Below are 13,597 nucleotides of genomic sequence, written 5' to 3' on the forward strand. Positions count from 1 at the left end.
AGGCATACACTACTGATTGGTTCTGGCTCTTGCACGGCTAACCAATCAAATGCTGCTATGGGCGTTACATTGCTGGAGTTGGACTCCATAACAGACAGAGACGCTCTGGGCTGCATTCGAAGCGAAAAGAGGGAGTTTTAAATGGATCGCTCATATCGGCCGTCAGATTAATAAAACAGACCGATACCGATATGTACCAATATGTCAAATATCGGCCCCGATTATCGGCCCGACCGATTATCGGTCGATCTCTAATCGAGATACGTATCACCTTGAAGATCATGTATTGGGATACGTATGTATCGCGAGGATGGCGGCAATACCCAGCCCTACAAGATAATATGGCACATTCATCACGTCTGCCTCGAATTTATAATCAGAGGTTATGTTATGACCCACTGTATATGAAAAAGATAAAACCAACCTGATATAAAATGATCTGAGCAGATCCTCGAACTTTTTGTGGGTGCAAAGCAGTTGCATTGTACTTTCACGCTAGCCACCGTGCTCGTCTTTCACTCCTCACTGTCTTCCACCTGGTTTCGAATCACTGCCGGCAGCCAAAAGAACAATCTCATCTCTCTTTGAGCTATTAGAGCATCGGTTGGCCGCGCACAAGTTCGCCATGGCATTGGTCGCTGATTTATCAACTGTTTGGCGTATTTTCTAGGTCACACTGATTGTTTTCTAATTCACTCGCATTGATGCCCTGCCCTCCACCGCAAGGGGTGCACTTAAACGTGACGTCACACTAGAAGGGTCTATATTTGACTGTCGCAAAACAGTTAACTTGTTATTTTGGTTATGATGGGTGTACGATAATTTCCATCAAAATACGACAATTTTGAGGTTATGGCACGATAATCCTATATTTCCTACCTGGCAACGCTGCCCAGGGCGCAAATCTAGCAAGGACCGCCTCTGCTTTTGCCAATGAAGAACGCACTCGGTAAAGCCTTTGTAATCAGAAACATAAACATACAAACGTTACTCCTGGTTGTGCTCAAACTTTGTGTCACTAACATGGAATTGCAAATTGCGCTTCGAGTCCCCCTGTTTTTGTTGTTTTCTATTGTATAGTCCAACCACGGACCGGTCCTCGAGTACCCCTATCCAGCTTGTTTTCCATGTCTCCCTCAGCCAATACAGGTGTTACAAACGATAAGCTAATCAGCAAGCTCTGCATGAAACTCTAATAACGATACTCAGTTGTGTTGGCTGAGGGAGACATGAAAAACAGGCTGGATAGGGGTACTCGAGTACCGGGGTTGAGGACCATTTTATAGTCGACCAATTCCGAAGATGTATTTGTTAGGTTTAACGGTGAAAACTGATTCATTGCTATTCCCTTTAACAGTAATAACATGTGGACATTATACTATGATCGTTGCTTTAAGTTTATACTATACATGAACTAGCTTACTTGTTTAGATTGTGCTAGAAGTACAGTTCCAGTTAGGAGAATGTCGCGCCATTCGCTCTTCATACAGGAAGTAACGAAACATATTCCCGCGAAGAGACAGGACTACTATCCATGGGAGTATCTTGAAATACAATCACGACACAGGGGGGGACAAAAAAACAAAACAATTGTACTTACTGTTTGCCTGCAAAGCGCACATTCCGACAAACCCGTGAATGTAATATCAAAAGACTACCTCAAATAACTAAGTTTGTTTGCATCGCTTTAAACCTCTCACCTCCGGCAATTTCTGATTACGTCATCATTTCGTTCGTCGCTGGCCTTAGACGATAACCCTGGACTCGGCTTGAGCGGCGAGCGGTATGCAGGGATACTTAAACGTGTATTGGATGTGTCAGCTTCACTCGTATACCAACGCGAGTCAATGAGGGCAAAATCAAACTCAAAATCAAACAAAACCCAAACCGACAGAAAAGCAACAAAACTAATCATAGCCCAACCCAAACCATGACAATCTAAGGCTGACTTTTTAATTTTATTTTATTTTGCTGTTGGGGGTGTTGGTATTACTGCCCAGAGCCAGCTGAGATAGGCGCCAGCAGCCCCCGCGACCCTTGTGAGGAATAAGCGGTCAAGAAAATGGATGGATGGATGGGTGTTGGTATTGTTTGTTGGGTTAAAGTTTTACGTTTATACCTTGCCAAGATTGCTGCGTATTTGTACAAAAAGCCTTATTAATTAAGTGATTAATCAAAATTCCAAGATGTGATTAACCTCCAACTGGACCTGAACGAGCCTGGACTCAAACCCGAGTCCTCAGTAATGGGAGGCGGACGTGCTAACCACACATGCACCGTGCCACTTACCTACTTCATGTGTTAATTTATCATTAATTTTGTTTACTTATATAATTATGATAATTATTAAATCATTTATTTTGTGTTATTTTGTTTTACATGTCTTTACTGCATTACGGCATGAGTGACTTTTATTCCATGTACAGCAGAGCCAGCGATGTTTGTTTTAAAGTATTGCCCCTACCAATGTGGCCGCAACGTAGGCACGTCGCTAAATCGTACTGTGCTGCTCTAGCGCACTGGAAGTAGTGAACTCGACCCGGAAGAACTAGTTTTCTCTCACATGTGGACAGTGTTGTAACACGCTGTATAAGAATGAGCACGTTTGATGTGTAAAACAGTACGATTTCATTTCATGATATGAAGAGCCTATTTGTAGGTTAGATTACAAGGACGTGTTTCTTTTCAAAACTTGTTTCTTACAGCGATGGAAAATTTAGAACTGGACCCATCAGCGCTGGCAACGATATGTCGCCATATCGACGAAAGTCACAACCAACTAAGCCAGTTTCTTTCCAAGCAGGTTTGTTTGAAATTGATCGTATAAATAACATTGTTGGCGTATATTGTATATTGTATATTGTGCTTTATGTATATTTTGTGGTTTTGCTAACCGCGTGAATGTAATCATTACTTGAAGAAATTAGTCTTGTGTTACCAAAATCTCACCTTTATTTTCTCTCTCTCTTTTTTTTTTATTTTTAATTATTACTTGCCCGTTCTTCAGATATGGAGTCAGCAGGACAGACATTGTATACTGGAGTACCTGGCTCAGGTCCTGTTGGAGAAGGACTATACGTTGTTAATTGCAAGACACTTGCGACCGATTGTTCTTGATTTGCTGGAACGAAACGCAGAGAGGGTGAAGGCAAATGGCAGGATCAACCACGATCTGCACGAGCGCCTGTGTGTGGCCCTCAGCAAACTTCTTTGCATTAGCCCTGATGCTCAGGCGTAAGTCTGCATTTCTCACTACAATTCCACACAACTGATCGCTGCATCATACCATTTCTCAATAAAAGTTATGATTTTGAAAGGATAGATGCCCTCCTCCTTAATCCTCTAATATACATAATTAGTAGGGGTGTTAAACAAAATCGATTCGGCGATATATCGCGATACTACATCGCGCGATTCTCGAATCGATTCAATAATCGGCAGAATCGATTTTTTTTATTTTTTTTATTTTTTTTTTAGGATTCACACCTTGAGCATGGAAGAATGTTATATGAACGGAACATTAAGCCTTAATATTTTATTTTAATGCTGTTCAAACATGAAACAGATTACAACCTCTATAAGACTGAAATTTCAGATAAATAAATAATACATTTTCATATAAATCTTACACTCTACAAGCTTACTGATTAGTATTTTCTAAATTTGAATGAAAAAAAATCGCAACAATCGACTTATAAATTCGTATCGGGATTAATCGGTATCGAATCGAATCGTGACCTGTGAATCGTGATACGAATCGAATCGTCAGGTACTAGGCAATTCACACCCCTAATAATTAGGAAGGTATGTTTTTCTGAAATGGAATATGATTACACTGACACGATCACCTGTACAGGATCCCGTGTATTAGCTGTATAAAAGAAGTTAAATCTTTTAACGGCATGGTCTTTGCAACTTTTTAGTACTATAATACTGACCTCTACTCTAGCTATATATATATTTTTTTACTCTTATGTCGCTAAATGAGGTCACTGCGCTTTAGCTGTACATCAGTATTTGATGCATTGCAGTCAAGAGTAGACACTAGGGCTGCACGATATTGGAAAAACATGCGATATGCGATATACTTGCTGAACATAGCGATATCGATATTATTGCGATATTTAACATGTACCTAAAGAAATTATATTTTTATTACCTAATGAAAGAAAAACATTTTTCATGCGGCAAAATAAGCAACCTTCATGTCATCTTAGTTAATTATGTCTTGATAATTTTCAACTATTGAATGGCGGTGCACGTTTTAGTTAGCATCTGACTGTTCAAATTCATATAAAAAGCATAAAATTCCATAGAAAACCTATTGCGTGCCTTTGCGATATCCATATTGCAAGGGCCAATATTGCGATATCGATATTTTTTCGATATATTGTGCAGCCCTAGTAGACACCACTGCAGAGTACACTACAACAACAAATACTGTATGAAGTATCTTTATTGACAGACTCAAGTCCATTAAGAACAAACAAATAATACAACAACATACAAAAAACACACTTATATAAAAACACACATGAAAAATAGTCCTTTGTTCAAACAACATACAGTTCATATATCCAGTATTTCCAGAACAATGAAGTGTATCTAGAATCACTTAAAAAAGGATCATTTAGCGATTTTATAATTCCGTTACCGGATCTATTAATTCGACACATAAATTTATATATAAAATTCCTTAACAGTGCATGAAATGTTGGAACATTTGAGGCAACAAACAATAAACTTGCACTCTCCCACCTAGGGTATTTTAACAGAATTCTTAAAGCATCATTATATGCAACCTTGATCTTATTCATTATTCCTTTTCTATAGTTGCGCCATAGATGTGGGGAATATAATGGAGTACAGTAGGCTTTAAAAAGTTCGATTTTAACATCATCAGAACAGTAACTAAATTTGCGCGCAAGCATATTTGCTTGGGCATATAACTTTCTGCACTGTCTCAGTACATCATCATCATCACTTAAATCATCCCTCAACACATGGCCCAAATATTTTACCTTTGTTACAACTTTAAGTTCTTGTTTGGACAAATAGAAAGATGGAAATATCAGCTTTTGATCCGCCTTAGATTTAATCATCATTACCACAGTTTTAATAGGGTTATATTGGATGTCATATTGCACCCCATACTCAGCACATACTTTAAGTAGTTGCTGTAAACCAGCACTATAAGGTGTCATTACTACCAAGTCATCAGCATACATTAAATGATTAATGAGCCTATCTCCAACCATACATCCAGTCTTGCATTCATGTAATTTCTTTGACAGTTCATCCATATACAAATTAAACAGAATTGGTGACAATATCCCCCCCTGTCTTACCCCATTTGTAACTGGAAAACATGTTGAGACAGTTGTCCCCCATCTGACTTGTATGTTGTTTACTGGAAATTAAATGTCTTTGATTGTGTCAATCAAAAATATTTGACATTGCCTTTGGTAAAGATCCTGGTCCTAGTTTCCTGCCTGATTGGAATGTACAGTATAAGTGGTTATAGAGTATCAGCAACACTGCCTCAACACAAATGAGAATCTGTTTTAAATTACCTTAACTGGATAAATAAAGATTGAATAAAGATAAACATAATAAAACTGTTTTCTGCTTATCACTTAAAGGTTTGCTGCAAGATACTTCAGAGATGCCCCTCCAGTGTTTCAGAGACTCTTCTTTACTAGTGAAGAGGCATCAACTGTTCAGTATGGTCCAAAGCGTATGAAACTGCGTGACCTCATGGCTGCAACTCTTCGTTTCCTCAAGAATGGTTGTGCCAGGTTTGAAAAGCTTTGGGACTGGAGTCCATGTGTTTCCCAGTTGCTCATGAGCGACGTCCTGGTTCGAGGGTAAGTACTGTCATCCTGTTTTTACCACTTGTGGGGCCAAATACTGTGACCCAATGAAGCATAATGGGGTGACTGGCGCGAGAAGCAGGGGTGGGAAAACGCTGTCCACGAGGGCCGTAGTCCTGCAGGTTTTGGATATTTCCCTTCTCCAACACAGCTTAAGTATGATCAGCTCATCAGCAAGCTCTGCATAGCCTGATAACGATCCTGTTTATTGGAATCAGCTTGCGTTGGAAGAGGGAAAACTGCAGGCCTCGGGCCCTTGAGGACCGAGTTTGCCCACCCCTGATGAAAGAGTAGGAAATCTTGCTGTGCTCTGGACTAAAAGAAATATTGGAACTTGTTGTTGGACGTGGAGATTAGTAGGATGTAACAATATCCAAACATCACGATACAATATTATCACGATATGAAGGTCATGATACGATAATTATCACGATATTGTGGAGGGGTTGGCGATATTTAAATAAGATCACAATATTGTAAGTATTTAAAAAAAAAAAAAAAAAAAAGTTCACAAAAAAGCACAATATTATGCTTTTATACATAACAGCAATGCATATAAACCACCTACAAACTCTAATAACAATATTGAGGCACTTACTTGTAAATGCAAGCACACACTGATCACTTCACAAACAAATTAGGTTCCCCTTCATCTGACAATTAGCATAGATTTTAAACATAGAAGGCCAAAACATCCCTAATGAAAATTTAATTTCACTAATAAATTATCCACTAGAGGGTGCTAGAACTGCACACATGGAAATCAACATGACTTTTTTAAAACTATTTCATTCATTCATAATCATCTGTAAGCTGTTGAATTTTATGTACATTCATTTTATATCCAGATAGTAAGCCAAATTTCTCAAATGATTGCATAATCTTAGGTAGGGATTGAGTTGGATATCGCAAATAAACCAAAGTATCATCAGCAGAACATGGCAATTTTCGAATGTCTCTGTTCAGCCTAATATGTTGGGCTAACGGCCCAAGGTAAAGTGCAAAAAGTAATGGCGACAATGCACACCCCTGCCTCGAGCCCCTCTCTAAAATGAAACTGTGAGAAAGATAACATTAACTTTAACCCTCGCTGTTGGATTGGTATACATGCGCCTGTATATTTTTTATCGTATCATTACGAAAACTATATTTATGAAAAACCTTGTAAAGAAAACCCAAATTCACTGAATCAAACGCCTTTTCAGCATCCATACTGATAACCATTGCTGCAGTATTATTTTTTTGTATATAATCCACAACATGTAGCGTCCTACGTATATTGTCCAGTGTTTGTAGACACATATAAAACCTGTCTGGTTGTTGTGTATTAGCATAGGTAGAAACTTCTCTAATTGTCTCACCATTATCGAAGTAAATAATCTGTAATCGATATTAAGAACTGATATTGGCCTATATGATGGACATTCCCTCTTATCTCTTCCCTCTTTTGGTATAGCTGAGATTGCTGCCTCTTTCCAACTAGGTGGTGTTTGTGTTTTTTTTCAAAGTCCAATTCATCGTACGAATCAAAATTACGAGTACTTTGTTCTGTTCTTCAGTCAAAGTAGGCAGCATTAGAGAGTCCAGAATCGTTTCAATCTGGAAGTGTACAATGTTTTATAGAATGCTTCAAGGGCATCTTGTATTTCATTTAATTTATATTTAATCTGTTTCCGCAAATCTTGAGATGTTTTCACCTCCTAACAATTGACTTTATTCTTATTCTCTTGAACAGGTATACTGCTCATTGTTTAGCGCTGGTCACTCGTATGACTGATCATCAGAAAAACATCTTTTTGAGTAAGGTACTGACAAGTGGTGAGATTCTGCAGATGAAAATCAGGTATGCTTTTGTCTTGTTTCCTTTTGTCATAACACATTATGGTTATTAAATATAAATTCTCATCCTAACTCATTCATTCCCAGCCATTTTTACTTCGCTCCTGGCTTTTTTTTACTGGATTTTGTAAGTCACAGAATATTGTGTTCTATTGCGAAAAAACATGGAACAGACCAAAAGAAAGATTAGTCTCTTCTTTCATCAGGGAAAATTATTATTATTTTTTTTCTGTTTCTATTTTGCAGAAATTAGCATTAGACAGCTAATAGGGATGTAACGATATCCAAACATTACGATACAATATTATCACGATATGGTCACGATACAATAATTAGCACGATATTGTGGGAAGGTTGGCGATACAAAAAATATCGCAATATTGTAAAAAAAAGAAAAATATTGTGCCTTTGTACATAAGAGCAATGCTTATAAACAACCTATAATCGCTAATAACACTTAATATTGTGGCACTTACTTGCCCATGCAAGCACACGTTGAGATCCTCCCCATATTGACTCGGTTTATAGACATATAAGGGCCAAAACATGCCTTGTGAAAATTTAATTGCACTAAAAAACTAGCCACCAGAGGGTGCTAAAACTCCACAAATGGAAAACAACTGACTTTTTTTTTTTTTAACAAATGTGCTGCTTTTAATATCGTGACATGACGACTAGTGTTGTTCCGATACCGATACTGATATTGGCAGAGGTGCCGATACTGCATAAAAACAGTGGTATCGGTATCGGTGACTACTCACAAGTAACATGCTGATACCATTAATTCCAACGCTAATATAAGATTTTGGATGCAGCATCTTGTGTCTTGCTCATGTACAAAATTCACTGATATGTAACATGTTCACTGCATGCCGATCTAAGATATCCTATTGGCCCTTGAATGCTCTGAACCAATGGCAGGAAAGCTTTTTCATGTTGAGGAAAAAAAAACCTTATCGGTATGGTATCGGTATCGGCTGATACTGCAAAGCTGGGTATCGGTATCGGGAGCCAAAAAACGGTATCGGAACAACACTAATGACGACGGCTTTGGCGGTTGCTGAGGCAAAAACTCGGGCATGGGAGGAGGCAAAAACTCGGGCATGGGAGGAGGCAAAAACTTGGGCATGGGAGGAATTCGGTGAGGCCATGGAAAATGACTTCCGGACGGCTTTGAAGAAATTCTGGTCCACCTTCCGGCGTCTCATGAGAGGAAAGCAGTGCACCATTAACACTGTCTATAGTGGTGATAGGGTGCTGCTGACCTCGACTCGGGACGTCGTGAGTCGGTGGGGAAAGTACTTCGAAGACCTTCTCAATTCCACCAACACGTCTTCCTTTGAGGAAGCAGAGCCCGGGGGCTCTGAGGTGGGCTCCTCTATCTCTGGGGATGAAGTCACTGAGGTGGTTGGAAAGCTCCTCGGTGGCAGGGCCCCGGGGGGGGATGAGATCCGCCCGGAGTTCCTCAAGACTCTGGATGTTGTGGGGCTTTCATGGTTGACACGTCTCTACAACATCGTGTGGGCATCGAGGACAGTGCCTCTGGATTGGCAGACCGGGGTGGTGGTCCCCCTTTTTAAGAAGGGGGGACCGGAGGGTGTGTTCCAACTACAGAGGGATCACTCTCCTCAGCCTCCCTGGTAAGGTCAATTCAGGGGTGCTGGAGAGGAGGGTCCGTCGGGAAGTCAAATCTCGGATCCAGGAGGAGCAGTGTGGTTTTCGTCCTGGCCGTGGAACAGTGGACCAGCTCTACACCCTCGGCAGGATCCTCGAGGGTGCGTGGGAGTTTGCTTATCCAGTCTACATGTGTTTTGTGGATTTGGAGAACGCGTTCGACCGTGTCCCTGGGGGGGGGGGGGGGGGGTCCTGTGGGGGGTGCTCCGGGAGTACGGGGTACCAGGCCCCCTGATACGTGCTGTTCGGTCCTTGTATGACCGTTGTTAGAGTTTGGTCCGCATTGCCGGTAGTAAGTCAAATTCATTTCCAGTGAGGGTGGGGACTCCGCCAAGGTTGCCCTTTGTCACAGATTCTTTTCGTAACTTTTATGGACAGAATTTCTAGGCGCAGCCGAGGCGTCGAGGGAGTCCCGTTTGGTGGCCTCAGCATTGCATGTCTGCTCTTTTCAGATGATGTGGTGCTGTTGGCTTCATCAAACCGGGATCTCCAACTCTCACTGGAACGGTTCGCAGCCAAGTGTGAAGCGGTTGGGATGAAGATCAGCACCTCCAAATCAGAGACCATGGTCCTCAGTTGGAAAAGGGTGGAGTTCCGTCTTCGGGTCGGGGATGAGATCCTGCGTATCTTGGGGTCTTGTTCATGAGTGAGGGTAGGATAGAGCGGGAGATCGACAGGCGGATCGGTGCAGCGTCTGCAGTGATGCGGACGCTCTATCGGTCTGTTGTAGTGAAGAAGGAGCTGAGTCGAAAGGCGAAGCTCTCGATTTACCTGTCGATCTACGTTCCGACCCTCACCTATGGTCACGAGCTGTGGGTCATGACCGAAAGGACAAGATCCCGGATACAAGCGGCCAAAATGAGTTTCCTCCGCAGGGTATCCGGGCTCTCCTTTTTTTTTTTTTTTTTGTAATTTATTTCAAACATGTATAACAACAAAGAAATTACGAGAGCTGCGAGCAGCTATATAGGGCCCTCGCAACCCGGGCCACGTTGGGGTATTTGCATGTCGGGGTACTGGCATGTTGGGGTACTGTTTCATAGGAAACCGTCTAAATTGTAAATGTTTTTGACATGCTTTGTGTTTGCAAAGTTTCATGGAAGGCCAAAAATGATGCACAATTAAAATAAAATCAAAATGGATTGGCACATGGCTATAGAATAATTTTTGGAAGTATTAGGCTGATAGGTATGCCTCCCAATATTCACACATCTAGCTGAACCATATAATCGGATATACTTCATAAAAATATCTAGACGGGGCTATTGAGCCATTTATTACAAATTGCACAACAAATGATAAAATATTCATGTTCGTGAGAGATCTGATCTGTGTGCAAAATTTTGTGAATTTTTGCCCATGTTTAGACTCTCAAAAAATTTTTTATTTGCAAACAATGCATCGCTACAGCAAAGGCGTGTAACAAAATAAAAAAATTCTATAACTTTTCATCTTAAATATCTTAAGATGAAACATGCCAAAGAATGAAGACGATGTGATAAGTTTTGCAGAAAATATGACCCCTATAAAAGGCCCCAAAAAGTGGCTACAAATACCAAAGTAAATCAAAATGTCAGACTTCCTGTTTGGTTTAGCATATGGTTCCAAGAGACTTTTTTTTGTACATCGTGGGCTCTTATGTATGCCTCCAAATTATCATAGCGCTAGGTGAAACGTACAACCGGGAATGCTTCGTGAAAGAGGACTTTTTTTTTTTTTTTTTTTTAGCACAAAATGGGGGACTTCCTGTTGGGTTTAGTACATGGCACCAAGAGACTTTTTTTTTTGTACATCGTGGGCTGTTACATATGTCTCCAAATTTTCGTAGCTCTAGCTGCTTCGTACAACTGGGAATGCTTCATTAAGAAGGATTTTTTTTCCTTTGCAAAAAAGTGCATGCCACGACAACAGCGTGCGACGAAATACAAAGCTTTTAATAAATTTTCATCGTCAACATCTTAAGATGAATCACACCAAGTTTGAAGATGATCGGATAAACTCTATAGGAGGAGTTCGTTAAAATATGACCCCTATGAAATGGCCAAAAAAATGGCAACACGTTTCAAAGTAAATCAAAATGGCGGACGTCCTGTTGAGGTTAGCATATGTTTCAAAAAGGGTTTTTTGTACCTCGAGGCCTGTTACATATGTCTTCAAATTTTGGTAACTCTAGGTAAAACGTACAACCGGGAATGCTTGATTAAAGAGGAGTTTTTTAGCTCAAAATGTGATGCCCAGCCCCTGGGGGACTTCCTGTTGGGTTTAGCACATGGCACCAAGAGAATTTTTTGTACATCTTGGGCTGTTACATATGTCTACAAATTTTCGGAGCTCGAGCTGCTTCGTACAACTGGGAATGCTTCATTAAGAAGGATTTTTTTCCCTTTGCAAACAAGTGCATGCCACGACAACAGCGTGCGACGAAATAAAAAGCTTTCAATAACTTTTCATTTTCAACATCTTAAGATGAATCACACCAAGTTTGTAAGATGATCGGATAAACTCTGTAGGAGGAGTTTGTTAAAATATGACCCCTATGAAATGGCCAAAAAAAATGGCAACACATTCCAAAGTAAATCAAAATGGCAGACGTCCTGTTAGGTTTAGCATATGGTTCAAAAAGAGTTTTTTGTACCTCGAAGGCTGTTATATACCTCTACAAATTTTGGTAACTCTATGTGAAACGTACAGCCGGGTATGCTTTGTTAAAGAGGAGTTTTTTTTAGCTCAAAATGTGATGCCCGGCCCCTGGGGGACTTCCTGTTGGGTTTAGCACAGGGCACCAAGAGACTTTTTTGTACATCCTGGGCTGTTACATATGTCTACAAATTTTCGTAGCTCTAGCTGCTTCGTACAAATGGGAATGCTTCTTTAAGGATATTTTTTTTCCCTTTAAAAACAGTGCATGCCATGACAACAGCGTGCGACGAAATACAAAGCTTTCAATAACTTTTCATCTTCAACATCTTAAGATTAATCACACCAAGTTTGAAGATGATCGGATAAACACTGTAGGAGGAGTTCGTTAAAATAAGACCCCAATGAAATGGCCAAAAAAATGGCAACACGTTCCAAAATAAATCAAAATGGTGGACTTCCTGTTAGGTTTCGCATATGGTTCAAAAAGAGTTTTTTGTAGGTCATAGCCTGTTACATATGTGTACCAATTTTCATAGCTCTAGATTAAACGTACAACCGGCAATGCTTCGTGAAGTAAGAATTTTTAAACTCTAAATTTGATGCGCCGCCGCCGTCATATAGTATATCAAAAACTTTTCATTTTTCACAATGATGTTGTCCCAGATGTTGAGATGGTACATCCCAAGTTTGAAGTCAATCGGGTTAACCGTGTAGGAGAAGCAGGCAAAAGTATGACCCCTGTAAATGTGCAAAAATTGGACATTTAAATACTCATACCTCACTTTCTGTCTATTTTAGGGTACACCCTTCAAAGAGGTTTTTGTTCATTGGGATGTGCTACAGGTGCCACACAATTTTCATAGCCGTCGGACAATCGTAGCGGGACAGGGATCCGTTTAACCTATGTAGGGGGCGCTAAGGAGCCCTTTTTCTGTTATCATGTATGGCGACTTTAAAATATCAAATTTTTCGCCAGGCCTGATGTGCGTGTAAAGTTTGGTGAGTTTTCGGTCACGTTTAGTGTCTCAAAAATGCGATTGTTTGCGGAGAAGAATAATAAGAATAATAATAATAAGAATTCCTACAAAAACAATAGGGCCTCGCAGCGGCACCGCCGCTGCCGCTGCTCGGGCCCTAATAAGAAGAATTCCTACAAAAACAATAGGGCCTCGCAGCGGCACCGCCGCCGCCGATGCTCGGGCCCTAACTCGAGCTGCGAGTAGCTATAAAGGGCCCTCGCAACCCGGGCCACGTTGGGGTACTTGCACGTCGGGGTACTGGCATGTTGGGGTACTGTCAAATAGGACAAGGACCATCGCGAGATGCTGTGACTATCGCGTGACCGGTAGCGAGACTGGGAAAATCTAACATGGCGGCGCTCTGCTGCTAAAATAGAATTAGCTTTATATTTCTAATTAAACCCGAATTTAATGATTAGATAAATTCGATTTTTTTCTTTTCTAAGAAAGATCGGAAATATTATCCAGTGTGGACGCCCTCGAACGTTTTATTGACGATTATTTTTATAGCTGCGCGATGGATGAGCCGGCGGATAGTCGGGATAATCCTTC

General features: G+C 40.6%; 2 protein-coding genes across 11 annotated transcripts in view; one reads left to right on the forward strand and one right to left on the reverse strand.

Annotated features, from left to right (window-relative positions):
• Nucleotides 1–1,768, reverse strand: part of casp8ap2 (caspase 8 associated protein 2) — a 55,686-nt gene extending 53,918 nt beyond the window's left edge. Inside the window, exons 1-2 of one of the 4 annotated variants that reach the window (XM_077510784.1) lie at nt 1,601–1,686; nt 880–956 (exon numbers count right to left, since the gene is read on the reverse strand). The gene's annotated coding sequence lies outside the window, so the exon portion shown is untranslated. Of the gene's footprint in view, nt 1–879; nt 957–1,423; nt 1,512–1,600 lie in introns of those variants that run through there. The other 3 variants (XM_077510783.1, XM_077510782.1, XM_077510785.1) reach the window with 3 other exon arrangements.
• A 778-nt stretch (nt 1,769–2,546) lies between these two features.
• Nucleotides 2,547–13,597, forward strand: part of mdn1 (midasin AAA ATPase 1) — a 437,529-nt gene continuing 426,478 nt past the window's right edge. For all 7 annotated transcript variants that reach the window (XM_077510806.1, XM_077510808.1, XM_077510809.1 and 4 more), the window contains exons 1-4: nt 2,547–2,803; nt 3,008–3,234; nt 5,643–5,867; nt 7,609–7,716. In XM_077510806.1, the coding sequence (XP_077366932.1) occupies nt 2,708–2,803; nt 3,008–3,234; nt 5,643–5,867; nt 7,609–7,716 (656 nt within the window). In that variant the 5' untranslated portion in view covers nt 2,547–2,707. The remainder of the gene's footprint in view (nt 2,804–3,007; nt 3,235–5,642; nt 5,868–7,608; nt 7,717–13,597) is intronic.

The sequence above is a fragment of the Festucalex cinctus genome, chromosome 21, assembly GCF_051991245.1.
Source record: "Festucalex cinctus isolate MCC-2025b chromosome 21, RoL_Fcin_1.0, whole genome shotgun sequence".
NCBI classification, from domain to species: Eukaryota; Metazoa; Chordata; class Actinopteri; order Syngnathiformes; family Syngnathidae; genus Festucalex; species Festucalex cinctus.